The following is a 24797-nucleotide window of genomic DNA, read 5'->3' as shown; positions in this document are numbered from 1 at the left end:
TATTGGTGATATGTATTATGCTATTGGTGATGTATATATTATGCTTTTGGTTGGTTGGATGTTATGGCTTCAGCTTCAACAACAAACCTATTGATATTAATTCCTTCAAATTTCCGCTCCCTGATATTTTGGGTGCGTGTGTGGAACTGGACCATCCTTTTGTCTCTAGCTAAACCAGCTTTTCTCAGCTTTTTTACCATTGAGAAATCCCTGAAACCTTCACTTTGAGAAACCTGAGAAGGGGCGCAATCTTGTAGAATACGACTGGGAGACATAGCTGTGGACACACCCACCTTGGGCCCCTCCCCTTCCCACCCCCAGGCCCATGATTGACCTTGGGGGAGGGCAGGGCAGGATGACCATGTATGGTCATATTGCCTGATAAACGTTTAACAAATTTTAAAAACATATCAACATTAATTAGCTCCCACCCATTTGGGATACCGTTCCAGGGCTGTCAAGAAACCCTTGCTGAAAAAGCCTGATCTAATACATGTATCTAAGCCAGGGGTCGTCAACCTGTGGTCCTCCAGATATCCATGGACTACAATTCCCATGAGCCCCTGCCAGCAAACACTGACTACCCCTGATCTAAGTTATCCACCCATCATATTTCCTTTATTAAACACTTCATTTTCTCTTAAATAAACCTCCTATCTGTCTTTTCTGTCATGTCAAAAAATCTAAGGAGCAGGAGTCTCTATTTACCTCAAATTTAAGTATAGCCTTAGTCTAGCAGGTTTCCAGATAAGAGACTCTGAGGGAGCACCGAGCTTGCACGCTACCAATCTTGATTTTAAACCTTGCCAGCACGTCATCTGCGCAAGTCTGTGCCGGGCTAGGCCCTGTTGGCCCCCGAAGCAGCTAAGGGAACGTGGAAAATATCCACGTTCCCTTAAATCAGGGTAACGGGCCTAAAGCGCTCCAGGCCTGAGAGAGGCGACAGAAGTGGGGATTAGCCCCATTGCCATATGACTGCCCTCCTGGCCTTTTTACCTTATGTAGAATCATAGAATCATAGAATCATAGAATCATAGAATCATAGAGTTGGAAGGGGCCATACAGGCCATCTAGTCCAACCCCCTGCTCAACGCAGGATCAGCCCTAAGCATCCTAAAGCATCCAAGAAAAGTGTGTATCCAACCTTTGCTTGAAGACTGCCAGTGAGGGGGAGCTCACCACCTCCTTAGACAGCCTATTCCACTGCTGAACTACTCTGACTGTGAAATACCTTTTCCTGATATCTAGCCTATATCGTTGTACTTGAAGTTTAAACCCCGTTACTGCGTGTCCTCTCCTCTGCAGCCAGCAGAAACAGCATCCTGCCCTCCTCCAAGTGACAACCTTTCAAATACTTAAAGAGGGCTATCATGTCCCCTCTCAACCTCCTTTTCTCCAGGCTGAACATTCCCAAGTCCCTCAACCTATCTTCATAGGGCTTGGTCCCTTGGCCCCAGATCTTCTTTGTCGGTCTCCTCTGTACCCTTTCAATTTTATCGACGTCCTTCTTGAAGTGAGGCCTCCAGAACTGCACACAGTACTCCAAGTGTGGTCTGACCAGTGCCGTATACAATGGGACTATGACATCTTGTGATTTTGATGTAGAGACAGTCTTTGAGACTCTTCAGAATATTCTTTCAGGCCTAGACTGCTTTGTTTATCATATATTTGGAAACTGTCTCTGCCTCCTTTCCAGAGACTTGCTTGAGGTGGCTCATAAGTCGGTTTCAGCAGAAACAGAGAATTAAGAAGTAACCCAACAATGAAGCCAGGGAAATTTTGGATAAAATACAGATGTCTCTTGTTTCTCTGAGACAGCCCATTGTTAAACATAATTTCTGTCTGTGTTGTGTCTCTGAACTCCAGCTCTGTTTTTGTGCTGTCTGTCTGTCTCTCTTTATTCTTCCCGAGCTGAATTGTTGCAGATGGTGTACCTGTTTATCATCTCTGTCATCTCTATTTTTCATTCAGTTACCCTGCTGGAAATTGGTGGCAGAGTTTAAATTTGCGAAGAGGGGTAGATCACTTGGATGCTTAAAACAATGAGATGTTTTTATTATGAAGAGAAACAACTTTGTATAGAAAGAAGAGAGTGGAAGGCCCTAGCAGTTTATCTGTTGTTCTGTGTTCAGTCCATTTTATAGCCAAGCAAGGAGGAAGAATGCTCAAAGGATCAGGGAGTCTCTAAAGAATCAATCAGGACACCAGAGAAGATTATTTTTTAAAAATCAGGAAGTTCCTAACCTAACTATGCTAAATATGCATCTCCTCTGATGCCCCCTGCAGGACATTCTAAACATGTTTCTGAATCATGTACAGTACACTACAGATCTTGCATATCCCAACAAGAAAATTCCCATCACAACCTTCTGACCCTGCTGCATTCTCATTGGTTTTTGCCACTTTTGCATTCCTTACACATGTTTCATGCTTATTTTTAGATCTCTGACCTTTTCCTACTTATTCTGTCTTTTTGCAGTAGTTCTCATTTCCTTTATGCTGCTGGTTCCAGTTTTCACCTCTCTTCTTCTTTCCCATACCTGTTACTATTCTGCTGCAACCTCTTAAGAAATTTCCCTTCCTCTCATCATTTATATTTCTACATCTACATTTTAAAAACCATCCCTTCTTTCCTTTTGGGTAATCTACATTATTCCATCCTGCCCCTGCTTCCCCTACCTTCTGATAGCCTTTTATTTTCTGCTCTCCGTTCTCCTCCTCCCCCTTCCTGCCTTAAATTCTTCATGGGTCATGTTGTCTTTAGATTTGCAGGACTGTAGGTGTGAATTATATCTAGTTCTTTGTCCTATGTTCAGAACCTGTAGGTCAAGGCTCCCCAGGCATTTTGAATCACTTGGCACCCTTGGAATTTTGAGTGGGGTTGATACAGCTACAAAATGGTTGCTGCAGGAGGAGTCAGCCGCAAAATGGCTGTCAGCACTTACCTTCAGTCACACATTAAAGACCTTATAGAGTGGACACTCCTGCCTCCAAAGCAACAACAACAAAAAGTCTTCAAAGCCAATCTAATCTTCAGTGGCCAGTTGGTCACTTTGGGGACCTCTGATGTAGGTGCTTGATTTATTGGAGGAAGGTCCATGGCTCAGTGGCAGAACATCTGCTGGACATGCAGAAGGCCCCAGATTCAATCCTTGGCATTTCCAGTTAATAGTAGGCGGTGTCCGGTAGTAGGCGATGTCGAAGACCTCTGCCTGATATCATGGAAAGCCAAAGCCATGTAGACAGTATTGACCCTGATAGCTTAATGGTCTGACTCAGTAGAACAGCTTTTTTTAACCTTCTGACTGTGGAGGAACCCTTGAAGTTGTCTTCAGACTTCGTGGAACCTCCAAAGTGGTGTCATGCCCCTTCAGAGAAGTGGGTGCAGAAGTAAGATGCGGGAGCCAGCTGACCAATCAACCAATAATTTACCATTTCCCTTGTGGAGAAAGAGACTAGACTTGTGGAGCAATGGGGAAGTGGGCTCCAGTAACGTCTAGTGATGTCAGTGGCCATCCAAACGTCTAGGAAAGGTTGCATAACCCCTGGGGAGCTCTTGTGGTATCCCAGGGTTGGGAATCCCTGCAGTGGAAGGCAGTTTCATGTGTTTATTTATTGGTATTAATATCCCAGCAGTGCTGTCCTAAGCAGAGTCATGTAGACCAGCTGTCCCCATCCCCCGGTCCAGGGACCCGTACCGGTCCGTGGCTCCTTCTTGTCCTCCTCCCCAGCTGCTGCCTCAGGGGCTGCCCTGCCACTCTGCCGCCAGCTCACCTTTGGTGCTCTCCGGCAGCTGCCATGGCTGGAGCTCCCCCTCGGCGTGGCACTGCGCAGCTGCTGCTGGCAGCACCCACCCCAGTGGGCTGCGGGAAGTCAGGGGCGCTGGCAGGAAAGCAAGTGGAGCAGGGGCTCAGGCGGTGGCGGTGATGGTGACGTCCCTCAGCAAAAGACTACCCCCCCCCCGGGCCTCAGTAAAATTATCAAGCATTGACCAGTCCCCGGTGATAAAAAGGTTGGGGACCACTGATGTAGATACATAGACAGTGCAAAGAAGGCTCAGCAAAGAGTATCGCTGCCAGATGATCTGCCAAAATCAGTCCCCACCCCCCACCCCAAACTTCTATTCAATTTTGTTGGAAAACCTTGTCTGAACTTGTGTATAGAGGGATTGTTGGCTGCGGCTTCTTTTTTCATGGTCCTTTTTTTTTTTTGATCTTGTAATTTGGTTGAGGCTTATCGTTGGTGGAGGGGGAAAAAAAAACCTCTGGCTTTCTTTGGGAAATTTTTTGCTTTCAGCAGAGCTGTGAAAATTTAATTTGCACAGTGGAGGGAAGAAGGAAGAAATGGCTGCGGTTGATGGTTGCTCTTAGTGAAGTGTCTTCTTTTCTCTTTGAAGGACTATTAAGAATTTAATCAATGAAACGAAGTGTGAAGGGTTTATGGTGGTGAGGAGTTATTGGGTTATACCGGAAGGGGCTTTATCAGTCTACGGTTAGTGCCTCAAGTCTGTAACACATCCAGTTTCTATGTCTTTGATCAGAGAGAAATAATCCCTTTTTCTAACCAGCGTCCATGACTGGACAGTATATCTCTCTCAGTTCTCACAGCTAAGCTTTGATAGTCTTAATTTTCTTTAGGAATTGAAAACAGGGATTTATGCATGTTTTGAATCTTAAATATGCCCTCCCTCCCCACTCTAAGTTTGAATTGCAAGTCCTTCAGGCAAAAAGGACTGTTCTGTTTTTTATAATACTGCTTCACCTCTCTGTGAGTCTGACTTTGGCTTTTCTGCAGCTGAACAGCTTTGCTTAATATGAACAGAAACTATTTCAGTGGAAAGCTGAGAGGGCTGGGAAAGTAATACACTCTAATTGGGGTACCAGCAAGGTTTTGCGTGAGAGAGATCTTCCAAAATCCCTCTTTCTCTTGGAAACTCTGTAAAGGAATAGCAAAGGTTTCCCTTTGCTTTAGAATTTCTGTTGTGGAACACATCTTCTGGCGTGCCCCCTGGGACGGAAATGGGTATGAACATGATATCTGTAGTCCCGCCCCAGGGAGCACACCAGAAGAGGCAGAGAGGCGGCTGGCGGAGGCAGAGTACTGGGTGCGAGGCCTCTGGGGGTCAGAGTGCCAGCTGGTATGCTGGCGCAGGCTGAGATGGCACCCACAAGGCCTCTGGGTGCTGAACTGCTGCCCAAGAAGCCTCCGTGGGCTGGGTGCCGGCCACAATTCCAGCACAGGCTGAGGCAGCATCCTCAAGACTGGAGGAAGCCACAAGATATAAGAGGGGAGGAGGGAGTAGGGAAGTAGTCTTTGTTTGCATCTTTGTGTGTGTGTGTGTGTGTGTGTGTATGTGTGTCTGAGGGGGGGAGGGACCAGGGAGGAGACTGTGGAAGGAAGGAGGGAGAGGGGAAGGGGAAATGGGAGGGAAGTAGTCTGTGTGTGTATGTGTATGTGTGTATGTGTGTATGTGTGTGTGAAACAGAGAGAGAGAGAGGGTGGGAGGGAGGTGGAGGACCAAGGAGCCCTGGAGCAGGTAAGTGTTCCACGTACATGTGAGAGTCTGGCTGTCACTACTTTTTAAAAATGACATTAGGATAAGTGATACCTGTCCCACACAATTATAAATCAACTTTGTCTGGCGAGATGAGTGTGACAACACATTCTTATTTGATTATACCAGACTTTGCTGTCTTTCTGGTCATCTATTTCAAGGGTGGCCAAACTGTGGCTTTCCCGGTGTTGTTGGATTACAGTTACCATGAGCCCCTGCACTACCATGGGGGCTCATGGTAAGTGTAGTCCATGAACATCTGGAGAGCCACAGTTTGGCCACCCCTGAACTAGCGGAAGGAGAAGGAATAGTATGTTTTAGTGCTAACAATTAAATGCAAGAAAGCTTGATTAATCCTCCACAATTCGACTTGGCATATATCATTGGAAAGACCTATAGGTTTTATTTTAGGTGAATAGTGAAATGTTCTTCAGAGTGGACTCTTAAAGTGGTTAGCTAAAGTTTCTCTTGGTCACAGTGTCTTTGCATCCAATGTTTCTATTTATTCACCTGTATCCCTTTCATGATTACCATGACTCATAGGGCTGAGAGAGGCTCAAACAGTGTGCTTTATCATGGGAAATGGAGTGGAAAAGGTGATCAGAGGCCAAGCCATTCAGGGTTTTTTAAAATAGAATCTCAGCTTTCCCTTCTAACAAAGGGTACCATTAAACCGTATTGACTTCCACAGAACTCTTGAATGAATAACGGTGTGCCCTTATTTCAGTAAGAAACATGGCTAGGCATTCTTATTGTGGATGCAACTTTTCAAGCAAGAGAATGAGCCAAACTGACATAGCTCAGCGGAGTCAGACTTGCCCAAAGCCAGTAGGAACTGTAGAGCAAGGTGTGCATGTCCCCTCAGTCCTTCTAAATGGTGAAGCTGATTTTTCTATTAATTCATTATCAATGCAACCTCTTCCCAACATAATAACTGCAACAGTGGAATAGGCTGCCTAAGGAGGTGGTGAGCTCCCCCTCACTGGCAGTCTTCAAGCAAAGGTTGGATACACACTTTTCTTGGATGCTTTAGGATGCTTTGGGCTGATCCTGCGTTGAGCAGGGGGTTGGACTAGATGGCCTGTATGATTCTATGATTCATGATTGTTTGAGACAATGGGTTGAATCCAACCAGGTTTTCTGCTAGTGAAAACAGTGAACGTGTAGGATGGGGTATGGGTGTGTTTATAAACAAAAGAGGATTTGAGCAAGATTGAGCCAAGCATGGTACTGATATAACTCTGTATTTCCAGACAGAGATTCTTAATTTATACCCTGGTACTAGAGAATACTAAAATGTATAGAGCGCTAATTTCACAGATAACCGAGATTGGCCAGGATGGAAACTGGGCACAATTGTGAATATATCTTCATTTTGTGCATGTCAGTTTAATAGAAGAGAGAGCAGATTTATAGGGCCTGAGGTATGTAAGTCCTTGGAACATAATTCCTCATAGAGCCATCAAGTTGTTTAATCTGGTTCTAGGTGTAGATAAATGGCGGGAGACCAGTTCAGTCTAACGTAAGGTGACCAGATTGTCCCACTTTTGGAGGGACATCTGGAGGTACCTGGCAAATTGTACTTATGTTGAAATTTAAAAATATATATTACAATACTATTTTTGCGTTCTATGCATTCTATGAAACGTTTTGTTGCTCCATATAGAACACATTTTAAATCAAGAACAACCCCCCCCCCCCGGTCAATGGTGTCCCGCTTTACCAATGTTAAAATCTGGTCACCTTAGTCTAACGTACCCTCCTTATTTTCCAACAGAGACCTGAAGATGAAGCTGTTGTGGATCAAGGAGGCACCAGCAATGTTGTCAATATTCATTATGAGCCAGAAGAGCTGGAAGGTGAGACTGTTCCTTGTGCGTGGTTTCTTTCTCTGTCTGTGTTTTCCTGACAGGCCATTCTTCATCATTAATTACTTGAGAACTGATGTAAGGTTCCAGATGCCATGAAGGGTATTCTGGGCATTAATTAACTAGGACTGCTCCTGTTCCGTGCAACATAAAAATACTCAAATTGTTTTCTGAGAGAACTCAAATTTTGAATGCAAAATTGGAAGTTGGAGCACTTTGCATGATGGTTCCTGAAACCATTTCAAAGCCAGCAAATAATATGTTTGACCACTTCTATATATTTGGGTCTTGATAAGTGGGTGAAGAAGGAAAGGTGGGCCCAAAGTTATGCAGACCTATGATACCTAAAGCAGGAAGTTTTTGATCTTGGCATAGTGGATGCAAGAACGAGAAGGGAGAGAGAGCAGACCTGAACATATATCAGGTTTGTGATGTCTGAACCAAGACTTTTAAATCTAGAATCTTCAGACCTTTCAAGGAAGTCAGAGGAAGTTGTTGGGAGAACTTTATGTATAACTTTATACCCTCTGCTGACTTGAGAGCCAGGTTGGTGTAGAGCCAGGTTGGTGTAGACCTGGGGGTTGGGACCCCTTTGGGGGTCGAATGACCCTTTCACAGGGGTTGTGGCAGGGCAAGCAGCTTGGCCGTGAGGGTGCAATCCACACAACAGCCTTGCAGGGTAGTCCGAGGTAAAGCGTTTGTCTGTTTGGAGCAGCGGAAAAGAGCGAGATTGGCCTGGTGGGACAAGAGGCAGAACTGAACTGAGAAACCCTGGGAAAAAAATGTATATACAATCATGAACAGTGGATCTTGATGCCATTGGTCAGTTTCCATTTAATTTCTATGAAAGAACACTTGCATAATTTATGGTTGGAGGTTACCACAACATGAGTAACTGTATTAAAGGGTCGTGACATTAGGAAGGTTGAGAACCACTGGTGTAGAGGTTAAGAGCGTTGGTCTCTCATCTGGGAAGCCAGGTCTGATTCCTCACTTGTCCTCCACATGCAGCCAGCTGGATGACCTGGGTTCGTCACAGTCCTGTTAGAGCTGTTCTTGCAGAGCAGTTCTGTCATAACTCTCTCAGCCTCACCTACCGCACAGAGTGCCTGCTGTGGGGAGAGAAAGGAAAGGCGATCATAAGCTGTTTTAAGACTCCTTTAGGCAGCGAAAAGAGGAATATAAAATATCAGTTCAAAATAGCTTGCACACACAAAAATCCACAAGAATCATAAAACAATCAGATCAAGTTGACCTGATAGCCTATCTCGTTTTATGCTTGCATTAATCCTGAGCTATCGCTGTACCGCTATTACACTGCTCATATAAATAGATTGTGCTTATGTGGTTATTTTGCATAAGCAGAGAATTCTAAGATTGTGCTTGGAGAGCTAAGAATGCGTTCCCCTGGTGCAGCCAAGAGCTGGCTTCTTTTAGAAAGTTCCACAAATGTTTCTGAGGCTGCTTCGGTAGTGGTACCTTCACCCTGTAGCACTTGCTTAACCCAAAGGCTATAGGAGAACCTGAGTTTAAAAGAAAAAAAAAATTGAGTTGCTGCTCAATTGACTTCTTACTTCCCCCTGTAGTGAATGGTTAGAGTAAGAAAACGGAAGACCTGTCCTGGGATGTGTTTTCTCCCTGGAATATAATATGTAAAGAAGCTCCTTCCCTTTCCTCTCCCCACAACAGACACCCTGTGAGGGAGGTGAGGCTGAGAAAGCCCTGATATCATTGCTTGATCAGAACAGCTTTATCAGGGCTGTGGGGAGACCAAGGTCACCCAGCTGGCTGCATGTGGGGGAGTGCAGAATCGAACTCGGCACGCCAGATTAGAAGTCCGCACTCCTAACCATTACACCGAACTGGCTCTTTACACCAAACCTTTACACCAAACAAGACATCACTGGCAGTCTTCAAGCAAAGGTTGGATACACACTTTTCTTGGATGCTTTAGGATGCTAGGGCTAATCCTGCGTTGAGCAGGGGGTTGGACTAGATGGCCTGTATGGCCCCTTCCAACTCTATGATTCTATGATAACCTTGTTTTCCATCCCACTATTGGGGGAAGTGCTGAAGTTGAAAAAGCCAAATTTTGAACTTACTGTTGTTTCACAAGTTGATATGAGTATTTGTAGCCTGGAGAACCGTCCAGAAAAAACAGGTGGATTTGATTACTGCCTGATGTATAAATTTTTAACTTGAGTTCTGGCCCAGCACTGATCCTCAAGGTGACTTGCAGCAATAATCTGCTCAGTGGGATTCAGAGATCAATGGTGTCTCTCATGTCCTTCTAGTCTTTATCTAATCCCACAGAAAGCAAGCGGGGTGTCCATTGCTATGAATAATTCCTTTTGTACCAAGGGTAAGTCATCCTCAAAAGGAAGACCATCTTGGTGAAAAACATTTTTTGTAGCTCCTTCCTCTGCTTTGTTCTCTTCTCTTTTTCTGGAATTACGTAGTCTGACTCAAGGTACTTAAATTAGTAATAAAGAGTAGAGCAGCAAAATGTCACCGTTCTCCCAATTTTACAAGGGACAAAGACCTCAAATATGTGAAACCGGAACCTGTTTTCATTATCAGGAATGGTTCCACGACAAACTCACAATTGACTTATTAATTCCATTTTATACCGGAAACGTACTTATCACCAAACATATTAACTTGCCTCCAGTTACCATCCTAAACACACCAAGTAATCCCTTTTCTGCAGCTAAGCGCTTATGCCAGGGGTAATCAAATTGCGGCCCTCCAGATGTCCATGGACTACAATTCCCAGGAGCCCCTGCCAGCAAATGCTGGCAGGGGCTTCTGGGAATTGTAGTCCATGGACATCTGGAGGGCTGCAGTTTGACTACCCCTGGCTTATGCTATAGGCACATCTGTTCCAGTTCCTTTGACAGAGCTTCTTTCCTGAGGAATTGGCAAAGACATTTTTGGAATTGATACCCACCGAATGGTGCCTAGGATAAACTGCTACAAGAGGGACCCAAATGAAACAACAGAAACACCACTGGTGGTCACTTACAACTCACAACCTGCTTCAGCGCATCCTTAAGGACCTACAGTCTATGCTGGATAATGATATTCTTCTCTCATAGGTATTGGGAGGCAGTCCTTTTCATGCCCACAGACAGCCACCCAATCGTACATGGTTTTTCATTTACAATATCGTAATACCTAAATGGACATGGACTCTGGGACCGAGGCCTGTAATAAACCAGCTATGCCAACTTTGTCCCTATATGGACTCGAACAACCTGGTTATGGACTTGAACGACTAACAGCACCAGCCATACCATTTCAAGTTCAGTCCCTTGATCATTTTATTTTATTGAATAAATTCATAAAATTAAAAACATTTATAGGCTGCCTTTCAACCTAATACAGGGCCTCCCAGGTAGTGGACATTTCAGACATCAAAATAGCATTTAAAATACACAAATATGTAATATTTAAGTATTAAAATATTTAAAAACAAATAAACTATTAAAAACAGAGGCAGAGAAACAGGGAGAAGAGCTACTAAGGGTTAATGAGGGAAGGCCAACAAAATCAAAAAAGTCTTCATCCACTGGTGGAAGACCATGCTAGAGGGAGATGGATGGATCTCCTTGGGTGTTCCAGGGTTTCTGTGCCATGCCTGAGAAGGCCCTTTCTAGGGGTGACACCCATCTAATTCCAAATGGAAAGGGCACCCAAAACATAGCACTCCAAAAGAGGACCAGAGTGGTTGGGTAGGAAGGATTCCTTGGAGAAGAGCCTAATGCTGGGAGCGATTGAGGGCAAAAGAAGAAGGGGACGACAGAGAATGAGGTGGCTGGATGGAGTCACCGAACCAGTCAATGCGAGCTTAAATGGACTCCAGGGAATGGTAGAGGACAGGAAGGCCTGGAGGATCACTGTTCATGGGGTTGCGATGGGTCGGACATGACTTCACACCTAACAACAACAACAACAGGTGGTACTTCAGGTATGCTGGCCACAGACCATATAGGACTTTAAAGGTCCTATCAGCACCTTGAATTGGGGCTGGAAGCAAATAGGGAGCCAATGTAGATGGAACAAGTGGGTATAGCCCCTTCAGTCTACTCCTGTTAACATTCTGGCTGCAGCATTCTGTACCAACTGTGGCTTCCAGGCCAGCACCCCTGACTTCCCGCTGGCCGCTGAGGGGCGCTGCCAGCAGCAGCTGCGCAGTGCAACGCCGAGGGGGAGCCCCAGCCATGGTGGCTGCCGGAGAGCACCAAAGATGAGCCGGTGGCTGAGTGGCAGGGCAGCAGCTGGGGAGGAGGAGCCGCGGCCTAGTACCGATGGCCCGGTACCGGTCTCCGGCACGGGGGTTGGGGACCACTGCCATCAAGTGATAACAAGGCTCTTCTCTGTACATTGGAGAAACAGGCCAGTTCCTATGCAAAATAATAATTAGCATAATTCTGACATTCAGTCACGGTGCTCAGAAACCAGCGGGAGAATGTGTGAATCATCAAGGACATTCCACTGCTGATCTAAGAGTGGCAGTTTTCTTATACAAAAACTTCAAAGGGAGATTACAACATAAGATTGTCATGCTCAAGTTCTTTAACAAAGTCAAGAAACTGGACTTTCAGGGCTAAATTGGGACACAAGATTCTTAGCTCATTACAGATGCTAATTTTCTGCATTTCCCCGTCTCTGTGCATATCTCCTAGCTGTAATTAATCTGATTACAATTTGGATGGTACCTCTGCATCCTGAGCTTTGGCTCTTTTTTTTAAACAGCCCTCCCACCTTCTGACCTGGATATTAGGGCTGGTGTATCTGCATTCCAGAGCCTCTTGTGGCGCAGAGTGGTAAGGCATCAGAAATGTTGTCTGAAAGCTCTGCCCATGAGGCTGGGAGTTCAATCCCAGCAGCCAGCTCAAGGTTGACTCAGTCTTCCATCTTTCAGAGGTTGGTAAAATGAGTACCCAGCTTGCTGGGGGGTAAACGGTAATGACTGGGGAAAGCACTGGCAAACCACCCCGTATTGAGTCTGCCATGAAAACGCTAGAGGGCGTCACCCCAAGGGTCAGACATGACTCGGTGCTTGCACAGGGGATACCTTTACCTTTATCTGCATTCCACTTGTTTTTGACAGTCAGAATTGTGAAAGCTTTTGCTCTGGAAATTTGTTGTTCTTTTAGATGCTACCAGACTCAAATTTTGCACATTTCAAGACCCCCCCCCTTTTAAATGTGAGTTTTCAAAGATAAGATTGTTTTAAAAAATAACGTTTTATGTTGAAGTTACACAGGGCTTGAAGAGTCATGAAGCTGGGAATTGTCAGGTTGTAAAGAATTGTCAGGTTCCTAGCTTATCCTTTTAGAATTGAAAAAAAAATTGTGAGACCTGTAGTTTACAGCAGTGGTCCCCAACCTTTATTAGGCTGGGGACCGGCAGGGCATCGGGCCGCGCCCACGGGGACCGCGCCCGGGCAGGCCACGCCCACGCTTCTGGCCGCGCCCGCGGACCGCGCCTGCGCATCAAGCCGTGCCCGGCCGCGCCCGCGGATCGGGCCGCGCCCGGAAGCCGCGCCCGCGGATCGGGCCGCGCCCGCGAGCCACGCCCGCGGATCGGGCCGCACCCACGGGCCGCGCCTGCGGATCGGGCCGCACGGGCGCAGCCCGGCCCCGATTCCTTCTCCCCGCCCTCCCGCAGTAAGTAGCTTCCCGGGCTACAAGCTTGCGGCCTGGGAAGTTTTTTACTGCGGGGGGGGGGGGGCGGGGAGAGGGAGCTGCGGCCCGGCGCCATGGCCTTCGCGGCCCGGCGCCAGGCCGTGGCCCGCAGGTTGGGGACCACTGGTTTACAGAATTAAAGGTAAAGGTAAAGGTATCCCCTGTGCAAGCACCGAGTCATGTCTGACCCCTGGGGTGACGCCCTCCAGCGTTTTCATGGCAGACTCAATACGGGGTGGTTTGCCAGTGCCTTCCCCAGTCATTACCGTTTTACCCCCCAGCAAGCTGGGTACTCATTTTACCGACCTCGGAAGGATGGAAGGCTGAGTCAACCTTGAGCCGGCTGCTGGGATTGAACTCCCAGCCTCATGGGCAAAGCTTTCAGACGGCTGCCTTACCACTCTGCGCCACAAGAGGCTCTATTACAGAATTGGGGAATGCCAAAATAAGGAGTAACTGCAATATTCATGGAAATGAGATGGTCGGAAGAGACAATTAAAAAAAAAAGCAGCCAACAACCCAGGAAACCCAGAATCTTTCAGGATTCTAAGTGATAAACCCAGTTCTTTTGCACAATCATTGTTTGTCCAAACAAGGAAGAATGTGAAAAAGTGAGAGAGACCAAGGAACCTTTTAGAGCAGCAGATTTCCTTCTCAATAATTTAACGTATAAAAGCCTTCTAGCTGGAATATGTCAGCACATTTTCAGAAAGGATGAAGAAGTGGCACAGTGTAAGGGTGAGTGCTAGTGAAACGAAAGTACATCGGCTGTTCCTGGAAAAGCCACTTTGGAAATTCATTAGATGTACAGAGGTTCCATCAGGTATTTCAAAAACCTTTAAAAATAAAATAATGGTGTGCAAAAATAACCTTAAAGCCATTGTGGTATCAATTGGGCCTGATTTTGAATCCTTACTTTGCCATGAAAGGGTGCTGGGTAATCCTGGGCTGGTCACGCTCTGTCAGCCTAACCTGCCTTATGGAACAAAAGAGTGCTTGCACTCAAAAGCTCACGCCCTGAACAAATCTTTGTTGGTCATAAAGATGCCACTGGACTCTGATTTTGTTTTGTTGTGCTGCTTCAGACCAACACGGCGACCCAGGTGTTGAATCTACCCTATGGAGTGGTTGTTACAAGGATTGTAACTTGCTTTGGGTTCCCCATGGGGAATAAAAGTTGGGGATGAGTAGCTAATAAAGAAATAAACAATAATGCAATAAATACACTTGACCCGATCTTGTTCTTTATTATGAATTTGCCATTTTTTAAGGACAAAAAAACCCATACATGTTTTCTGAAGAATAGCTACATCTCCCTATTCTTTGAAAACCTCCCCTCCTTAGTGACTTATTCATTTTATTAGTGACATTCATTTTATATTAAACAGATACATGTGTCAAAGACTGGTATTTTACTAGCTACTGTTTACATTTTGTAGCTACTATTTTTCACAGTCAAAATCCCCTTTTAGAAATCTGGAAAATAGTGGTCATAAACATTAGGCATATTTCTGATGCCTGGTCCACAAGAAGCTGAGCCAGATGGAAGTGAGAATTGGCCAGCTCCGTGAAGCAGGTAATTCAGCTTCTGCAGAAGGCTGGATTGCTAGGCCTTATGCTGTGTCAGGAGGTGTCCTGATGGGCTGCCAGCTTTGAGTTGGGAAATATCTGGAGTGGGAAGGATTTGGGGGAGACGAACCTTAGTGGAGTATAATGCTATAGAATCCACCCTTCAAAGTAGCCATTTTCACCTGGAGATGAGCTGTAAAACTGGGGGGGGGGTGTCCCCAGGTCCCACCTGGGGATGGACATCCCTGCATCCTGCCAAATTCTGTGGGTCGTCACTTCTGAGCACCACCCCCAAGTGTCATTGGATAGCTGTGGGAATCACTGGAAACTCTATTTTGCGTATTTGACTCTGTATAAGTTTTGCAATGGAGACAGTAGCGGCTTTGCAGGGCAATTTGGGGACAATAGGGTCAGGCTGAACCTGCGTTGTGTCAGATATTTAGGATACACAAAACTCCCACTACATACCTCCTATCTGACACAAGTACACTAGGAGCCCTTGTCCTACTTGCACGGCGACCCTGAATATCCAAGACCACCCATCCCTATTGCTGTCCTAGAACAATGTTATTACCTGCAAGGTGCAGTTGATTGCTCCACTGGTTTCGGGGAACTCTCGCCAGACTTTCATTCCAGTATGAGATCTTGGCCATGTCATCATGGTTTAAAGCAGGGGTAGTCAAACTGCGTCCCTCCAGATGTCCATGGACTACAATCCCCATGAGCCCCTGCCAGCCTTCGCTGGCAGGGGCTCATGGCGAAGGCTGGCAGGGGCTCATGGGGATTGTAGTCCATGGACATCTGGAGGGACGCAGTTTGACTACCCAGCCTTTAAAGCCACTGAAGACCCATCAGAGTGGTGCTTAGAGTGCTGGGTTGTTATTTCCCTGCTGATACAGAATAGCAGATGGTAGGAACATGGGTGACCAAGGAGCAATTCTGCAGCCATATTGCTGCAATCACTTCTTGCGTTCAGATGGGCAGCTAATGGTGTTCGTTGGAACACGAGTGTCTGGAAAGTCCGAAAGAGATGCCTCATTTTCCAGAAGGAAAACTGACATACCCGTGTAAGTGTCTGGTGGTGGCAGCGGTAAAGGGTTTATGTTTTTGAGGCAGTCTACAACATTTAATTAAAACAATAAAAATAGGAGTCCTATAAAAACCCTGTAAACCTACAACGACTGGTCAAAACCTGGCCCAAATCAGAAAGCAAATCCGGAGTAGGTGAACCCTAAAATCAGGAAGCATCGATGGTACCTTAGGCTCACTTTAAAAAAAACATAAAATCATTTATTGCTGAAGAAATCTGGCAACATAGGGACAATAGAAAACAGAAACACATACAGACTAAGATAACAGCCTACCACATGCCTGGGAGCATAAACATTCTGTCTTTCATATTTGGACCCTATTAGGACGAAGGGTAATCTGATGCTGAAGATAGATTAAAATGGGTAGCCATGTTGGTCTGCAGTAGCACAATCAAATCAGAGCTTGCACTTGAAAGCTCACACCTTGAATAAATCTTTGTTGGTCTTAAAGGTGCTACGGGACTCTATGATGGTGAAGAGTCAGCTGTGGCTAATTTAGGGGGTACATTGTGGCTGAACGGTGATGGCTATATTGTTGAATGATGAAATTCCCTGCTACAGTGCCAGCAAAACACAAGATGTCTGCTTTCCCCCCCAGGACACAGGACATTGTATGTTGGGGTGCGGATGCCTTTGGTGAAACAGGGCCACAGACATCACAGACCTCATGGCAGGAAACACAGGATACGAGAGCGGGTGAAGGAGAGCGCCCAAGAAGACAATGAGTCTCGTGGTACGTATGCAGTGCATGTTGCTTTGATGGGAATGTGGTGTGTACAGCTGGCCTTATCCCCTCTGAACAATAACCATGTCATTCTCTAGGAACACTCAGTGTGTCAAAGCAGTTCGGTGCTCACCCAAGATGTCATTTTGAAGATATTGGAGGAAAGTTAATGGCTCTCCTCCTATGGGTTCAAACTTTGAGCAAGGTTCTGAGACCCATGCGAGGAAATAGCTGTGCAAGTCCATAAGCCGGAGTGGTGGGAGAAGGGAATTGTCGTCTTTGCTCAGCAGAGCTGCACTGGGGGAAGAGGAAGGAGTGATATCACCCTTGTACTTTCCCTTGTGTTTCATTACTCCACCCTCCCCAACCTGCTCCTCTGGCTGGATCTTGCTTTCCAAGGGTTGGTCTTCCAGGGTTGGAAGGGGCTGCAGGAATGGGGAGGAACAAAAGAAAGCTCCGCGTTCTGTTCACAGAAAAGTTGGATACAAGAAGCACAGAGGAGGACGGGGAACAGCAGCTGCATGCTTGTTTTCAGTGCTCTTTTTGGACGCTGGTGACTATTGTCTCAGAGTGGGAGAGTGTAAGCAAGTGGATGGAGGTATTGCAGTAAGTGAAGAAGATCCTGCAAAAAGCATCTTTCCTGAGGATTGAAGGCCACCGCCCACCACAAAATGCACCCTCACACACCCATGCAGAGCAGAATTGTGAGGTGTAGCTGAGCTGAAAGAGCATAGTTGGGGGAGTTGTGTGTGTGTGTGTCTGCTTGTGTGTTTTACTAGTCACCTGCTCAGGCCCCTCCACTCCTTGCTGTTTAATACAAAAGGGATTTGTAGAGTGATTCATCAAGCTAGTTACGGGCCATGCTTCCTGCCTTAATCGGGGGCTTGAGATAGGTCAGAGAAATGGTTCATCCACTTCTGTGGCACTGTTCTTGTGGTGGGCAACGAATACAAAGGTGAGTTTTACAATGTAGGGAATGAACCGAGAGCCATTGTTATACTTTCAGTTGACAGTGGCCTTCTGCCTTTGATGCTGCAGAAATGTAATTGTTGCCTAAAGAACAAAAGGCCTCTTCTTAGGGACCTCTTCTCTCGAACCACGCAGAGGAGAAATGTTGAGGTCCACCTCACTGTTCAGCTTTTGTATCTTGGAACTGGGCGGGGGCAAATTATCTAGCTTCCCTGGACCAGGATGAGGGTCAGTCACTAAATGCACTCAGGCAGGAGGAGATTGTATGGGAGCAAAGCTCACTGGTTCATTAATCAGTGGAGAGTCAAACTGTGAACAGGTGTGCATTGTGCTTCGCCAACAGCAACCCCAAAGGAAGAGGAGGGGGACCCTCAGTGCTGCTTTGCTGGGATTTAATGGTTCCCCTCATGCTGTTCTCTCAATATCATTGACCCTAGAGCTACTGTTTGCACTAGTCCTTTCCCCCAATACTGGGGGCTGAAAGCAGATCTGGGACAAGGAGGTGCATAGGAAAAGGGTTTCTTTCTTCCCCAATCCCAGCACTGTGACTGTGCCCTGCTTATCAAGAATCCAATTGTAGTTCTCCTAACTGGTGTGCAGTTTTGACCTTGAGGCATGCTTGGGCAAAGAGCCTAGTATACAATTATGGTCAAAGCAGATGGGGCCTTCTGGGATTCAGGATTGGATCTTATCAGCATCTTTTAAAGCTTAATAGCATCTGTCTGGAGCTCTGTGTCAATCCAGCCCAATGATATAAGGAAGGGAGGCTCGATCCTTCCAACCCCATATGAGTTTCCCTTTCAAAATTCCAAAATCATCATCAGTGCTGCTGTTGGATGGAGAAAAATATAGGCATCTTCATGTGCATGGATTCTTTTTTTGGGGGAAAGGGCTGGTTAGAAGGCTTAAACCTCCCTCGCTGAAATTTAACTGGGGACATCCAATCAGGGCTGTTCCAGTTTCTGAGCTGTTTTGACCTTAATTAATTGCATTCATGGCTCAATCCAAAGGATGGGTTGTAATGCAAAATAGTGCCAACTGCAATTCTTCTCCATATTCTCTGGATCTTCTCTCTGTGTCCCCCCCCCCCCCCCCGATAGCAGAACCCTGCAGAAAAGTTATTGTCTTGGTGCACCTTCGTTATCTGTTGACTCTTTGTATTATCCTTGGGTTTCTATGGTGAAAGGCTGCTCCTCCGTGTTTGTGCTGTGCCTAAAAACATCACAGGGCTTCCACTGCTTTAGCAGGACATTAAAAAAGTAATTCTTCATGTTGCCAGGACTCCCCCTATACCCTCCCCTGATGCAAGGGCAGTATAGAGATTAAATAAAATAAAATGCTTTGTTCTTCTTTTGTTAGATACCCCATCTCAGCGAGTGCAGTTTATCCTTGGGATGGAGGAGGACGAGGAGCATGTCCCCCATGATTTGTTCACAGAAATGGATGAAATCTGTATGAAAGAGGGCGAAGATGCAGAATGGAAGGAAACGGCAAGGTAAAAGCAGCAAGGTAGCAGTGATGTACACTGGCTTCTTGTGCAGTCCGTTTACTTCTGTATCGCTAAACTGGAAACATAATTAGCATTCTAGGGCTTTTCCACATAGCTTCTTCCCATCAGTTCTGGCCCCTTGGTGCTTTGGCTTATCCCTGGATTTCAACATGCATATGTGTGCGTGGGCACGTGGACAGAATTTTTTTTTCTGTACTTTTCAGATTCAGCCCACATTGATTTGGACTAACCCAAATCACGTGCATCGGTGCTTTGATACAGGGATTTTTCTTTGGATTGTTCAGATTTGGTTGAATTAATTAGGTGTCCAAACTGATTGGGCCAAAACCACTGGACAGCTGTTGTCTGAGGATCAGCTGTCTAGCTGCTCTGGACGCATTCAAGAGACTCGTATCCCTTTAAAGTGTCTTCAAAGCTGCCAAATGGACCAGCTGTTTCGGGGCTCCCCCACTCCCATTCTTCCCTAGCAGTGAAAAGCTGGTTATCTGCTGCCCGAGAAGCCTGGAAAGGGAGGCATTTAAACAGCTGCCATGCATCTGATCATGACAGATCAGCTGTTTGGTGTCTCTTCCCCCTCCCAGAGCCTTCACAGGCAATGGAAAGCTGTCTCTCTGCTGCCTTGGAAGGCTCGGCTGCCTGCTGTCTGCTGAAGTTCCAAACTGGTGCCCATCACACTTTGAGCAGAGTTTGATGATGTCCCCAGTTTAGAACTGCATTAAACACACTTTGAAACTGATTCAGAATATCGGAGTAGATGTATCCTAAGCAGAAAGTGTCACCTGCCAAACCAGAGCATACACACAGTATAGGGTTATCAGATCTTGGAAGCTAAGCTGGGTTTGTACTTGGATAAGAGACTGGTGAGGAAGACTCTGCTGACAGAGGCAATGGCAAACCACCTCTGCTTCTCACTTACCTTGAAAGACCTTTGCTGGAATCCCCATAAGACAACTGCGACATGACTGTGCTTTGTACACTCTAAGCCGAGCTGTCGTCATCCCAGTTGCTTAGTTTCCTGCTGCTGTGGCTTTTCCTTGTTGTTGAAGGATGCCATCTACTGGCAAGATGTTGTGGGCCACTAATGCTGAATACAGCATTGGCAGCCTGCTACATTGGTGGCTTTTGCAGAGCAAACGTAAAGGCATTGGCATGTTCTCCTATCATAGAATCCTGGAGTTGGAAGGGGCCATACAGGCCATCTAGTCTGACCCCCTGCTCAATGCAGGATCAGCCTAAAACATCCATAATGAGTATCTGCCCAGCTGCTGCTTAAAGTCCACCAGTGAAGGGGAGCTCACCACCTCCCTAGGCAGCCGAATAGGCTGGACTACTCAGTGCTGAAGTACCTCGGACATTGTATCTGAGGAAATCTGCACACACACGAAGGCTCATAGAACTTTGTTGGTCTTCAAGGTGTCACTGGACTCTAAATTTTTTCTGCTGCTTCAGACCAACATGGCAACCCACTTGAATCTAACTGACAGTTCGTGTTTCATTGCCCGAGGAAGTGTGCGCGCTCACCAAAGCTCAACCCTAGAGTAAAAATGTGTTGGTCTTAAAGTTGTCACCGGACTTCAGATTTGTTCTGCTCTGACTGTGAAAATTGTTTCCCTGATCTCTAGCTGGTACCGTTCTACACGTAGTTTAAACCAATCATTGCTGGTCCTGTCCGCTGCTGCCAACAGGAACCTTTTGTTTGTGACACTGGTTGGACTAAGACAAATGATCTGCTCAGAACAGGATTGGGTGAAACTGAGATTACACCAAACCTCTGCAACGGCTTAATTGTCATGAACCTCGATTCATGCCCTCAGATTGCCTGGCATTCCGACATTCCTGATGCCCTCTTGAACCCAGGCTGCAACGTATTTCACATGCACTCTGAGCCTGTCACCATGAAGCCTTCATGCCTCTCCTGTCTCCTGTCTAGTGTCCTATCTTGCATCCCCCTGATGTTCTCAGCAGGGCGCTCTTATCTCTTCCGCCCTAAAACGTCCTTGTAGAATGCAGAGACGAAACAGAGTTGTTGCACTTTGGATCAAAGGTGGGCCATCTGGCTCAGCCTGAGAAACTTCCCATCCTTTCCTGATCCTCACTCTTCCGCCATAATTCCAAATCCCCTATAGTGTGGCTCCTATATATGTAACTGATGTGCCTATGACAATTGTATGCCAAGAAGTTTGCTCAATGCTTCTTGGCCGCTTTCAGTCTTTAGTATTGCCTACTCAATAAACCTTTTCTTTGGATTTCACCTGGAGATCTCGGATGCTTACTTTGAGAGGACTTTACTAGCTGAACTCCGCCCTGTTCATGACATTAATCTCCCTGAATCGGTATAAATGAAGACTGGCAGTGCATTGTCCAAGCAACCACTGTGGTGTAGCAATTAGAGTCCTGGACTAGGATCCTGCAGACCCAGGTTCAAAACCTGAGCATGCCGTGAAAACCCCCCAGGTGGCCCTGGGCCGGTCACTCTCTCTCAGCCCCGTCTCCCACACAGCATGGTGGTTGTGAGGATACAATAGAAGACAGGAGAATGATGCTTTCTTCCATTGAGAAGAAAAACAGGGTGAAAGTATCTCAATAAATAAACTGGATAAAATGCAGGGGGTCTTAAAGAATTAGCTCATGAAAAGCCAACAGTTGCCTCAATGACGTGCTAGTATTGTAGCGCTGGGTCGGCATGCAGGGTGCCTCTCTCTCTTCCTCCCGCTTCATTGCTTGGATAGAAATGCTTATGGTCAGCTATTATCCCCAGTAGGGGAGGAAACCCAGCCACCTGCCATTTCCTCTGTAATGGAACTAGTAAACACTTCCATGGTGCAAGGGGGGGGGGTGCATTGGAGAAATGGCATGCTGGAAAAGAGGTTACCCTTTCTGTCCCAGCAGGTTAGCAGCCATTCAGGTTAGGATTGGATCTTTGCCCCCACACCGACTGTGGCTGCTTTTAAATGAAATGCAATGCCAGAGGGTCATGGACTAGTTGAGTCCTTAATGTCAAGTCTGCCCAGGGATGTGGGGGTGTCTTCAACTGGGACACCTGCTGCTTTCAGAACAGATGTTTTTTTGTTTATTTATTTATTACATTTATATACCGCCCTCCCCTAAGGCTCAGGGTAGTTCACATGGAACAAAACCAAAGAACAGTACATCGGACTCTGTTCTATGTTCTACAGGAGCAGCAGTGTTGTAACAGGTTGAGCCAGAGTCTAATGGCCCCTTAAAGACAAACACAATTTATTCTGTTGTCAGCTTCCAGATGTGTCCTCCATGAGGTACATAGCAGTGTACATTCATAAGAGATACGCAACAGCTGTATGCCCCTTGGAGCTATGGTGGCTCCTCAAGGGCAATTGCTGAATGCCTCCCCACTCCCCCCCCCCCCCAGTATCAGGCCTCTATCCACCTCCACTGTGAGGTCCAGGACTGCTTTTCCTTGCCTATATTTAGATTCCCAATCAATATGAAAGCCTTGCTGCAGCGACCGCTTATCTGGGCTTGTTTCTTATCCGTGCTTTGCCTGATCCTCCTTCCTCAGTCTTATACCCAGTTTCTCTTTCTCCCTTGCCCATGAGCATTTTACTGTGGCTTAGCAGCGCATGGCAGATTGCTTTGGCATTGAGTAGAAGCTCGAGTGCAAAAGTTCCCCTCTTCAGCCTCTCCTAACCTGTGTGCTCGTCCTGCTGTTGACAGTCAGGAACTTGTCCTTTGTCAATGAACAGGGGAATGTTTAAAGGAAGAGAGATGGCAGCAGGGGACTCAGTAGTGCTGTGTTCATTGGCAACAAGCATCCCTTAAGGGCTGCTTGTCACATAGCCTTTTGCTTTCCGTTCCGCAGTAGTCGTTTGCTCCGCAGCATTCAAACATTCAACCATTGCTGTTACTTTAAAAAATCCTTCATATTATCTATAGTATTTATTCATTCATTTCATTTATTGCCCACTTTTCTCCCTAGGAGAGATCCAAAATCAACAAAACATTTTCTGTTTTTCAATTTTATCCTCACAACAATCCTGTGAGGTATGTTAGGCTTAGAGCATGGGACTAGCCCAAGGTCACCCAGTAAACTACCATGGCTGAGTGGGGATTCAAACTTGGCTCTCCGAAATCCTGGTCTGATTATGCCGGCTCTGTTACGGTAAATTATAATAAGGTCAGTGTCCCCTTTTTAGGGCAAAGTAGATGGCAAGTTTTGTATGCAGAACTAGTTCATGGGATCGTTTTATTAATAGTCACAGTATGCAGAACCCGAGATACTGAGGCTTATGAGGAATTAGCACATATAGATTCTTTTGCCCTATCTAAATGGCAACTAGAGCCTCTTGTGGCACAGAGTGGTAAGGCAGCAGACATGCAGGCTGAAAGCTCTGCCCATGAGGCTGGGAGTTCAATCCCAGCAGCTGGCTCAAGGTTGACTCAGCCTTCCATCCTTCCGAGGTCGGTAAAATGAGTACCCAGCTTGCTGGGGGGTAAACAGTAATGACTGGGGAAAGCACTGGCAAACCACCCCGTATTGAGTCTGCCATGAAAATGCTAGAGGGCGTCACCCCAAGGGTCAGACATGACTCGGTGCTTGCACAGGGGATACCTTTACCTTTAAATGGCAACTATAGCTGGTTAATGTTTAACATAAAATGTTCCTCAATTTGTCTTGTTAAAAATAATGAAACCATTGCAATCCCTAATGTAGCAGAGCCCTTGGAAGCATTCTGGAAAAGTATGGATCATGGTGGTACCCCTTAGGCAATGTTCTTCTCCCCTTAATTTCTTTGTATCTCACCGTGCATCCCCTGCAGGTGGCTGAAGTTTGAAGAAGACGTCGAAGATGGAGGGGAACGCTGGAGCAAACCATATGTAGCTACTCTCTCTTTGCACAGTGTCTTTGAGCTGAGGAGCTGCATCATCAATGGGATTGTTCTTCTGGATATGTGTGCAAACAGCATAGAAGAAATTGCAGGTGCTGGCTTGGGATGACTTGAAAAGCAAAGGGAGGGGGGAAGAGAAGAAAGCGAATGGTAAAGATTAGATATTTTGATGCAATGTAGAAAATCCAAGTAGCCCTTGTTCATCAACCGCCCTGAGCTTAAGGGGAGGGCGGGATATAAATGTAAGTAAGAAAGGCTATCGTCTTCCCAGTTGCAATGTATGGCTTTGAAAGTTGGACCATAAGGAAGGCTGAGCGTCAAAGAATTGAGGCTTTTGGTGCTGGAGAAGACTCTTGTGAGTCCCTTGGACTGCAAGGCGAACAAACCGGTCAGTCCTAGAGGAGATCAGCCCTGCCTGCTCCTTAGTAGGCCAGATCCTGAAGATGAAACTCAAATACTTTGGCCACCTCATGAGAAGGAAGGACTCCCTGGAGAAGAGCCTAATGCTGGGAGCGATCGAGGGCAAAAGAAGAAGGGGACGACAGAGAATGAGGTGGCTGGATGGAGTCACTGAAGCAGTCGGTGCAAACTTAAATGGACTCCAGGGAATGGTAGAGGACAGGAAGGCCTGGAGGATCATTGTCCATGGGGTTGCGATGGGTCAGACGCGACTTCGCACCTGACAACAACAACAAAGAAAGTAAATAAGCAAGTAAGCAAGCGAGCAAGTAAATAAACAATTAAATAAATAGTGTCTCTGCTACTATAGCTGATCTCCAAATGTCCAAGCTCAGTTCTCCTGCCTGCTTTGGCTCCTCTGCAAGAATGCCCTGCTGAGGTCCTTCCCCTCCCCAGACTTCGCCCTCCTGAGATCTGCTCCCCAAATCTATACTGCACTGGAGTGTAAAAGTGCAGAAGTGAACTAAATAATTAGTAGCTTCTTGCCCTGTATTT

At 46.3% G+C, this 24797-nt stretch overlaps 1 protein-coding gene across 1 annotated transcript in view; it reads left to right on the top strand.

The window, feature by feature from the left end:
• SLC4A8 (solute carrier family 4 member 8) overlaps nt 1-24797 on the top strand; it is a 106096-nt gene that overhangs the window by 38452 nt on the left and 42847 nt on the right. The window contains exons 2-5 of the mRNA XM_077328913.1: nt 7332-7413; nt 16374-16508; nt 18828-18963; nt 23775-23935. Of these exons, the coding sequence (XP_077185028.1) occupies nt 7332-7413; nt 16374-16508; nt 18828-18963; nt 23775-23935 (514 nt within the window). The remainder of the gene's footprint in view (nt 1-7331; nt 7414-16373; nt 16509-18827; nt 18964-23774; nt 23936-24797) is intronic.

Source organism: Paroedura picta, chromosome 3 (assembly GCF_049243985.1).
Source record: "Paroedura picta isolate Pp20150507F chromosome 3, Ppicta_v3.0, whole genome shotgun sequence".
NCBI lineage: Eukaryota > Metazoa > Chordata > Lepidosauria > Squamata > Gekkonidae > Paroedura > Paroedura picta.
The sequence above is the reverse complement of the archived record's forward strand: the minus strand, read 5'-3'. Positions and strand labels throughout refer to the sequence as shown.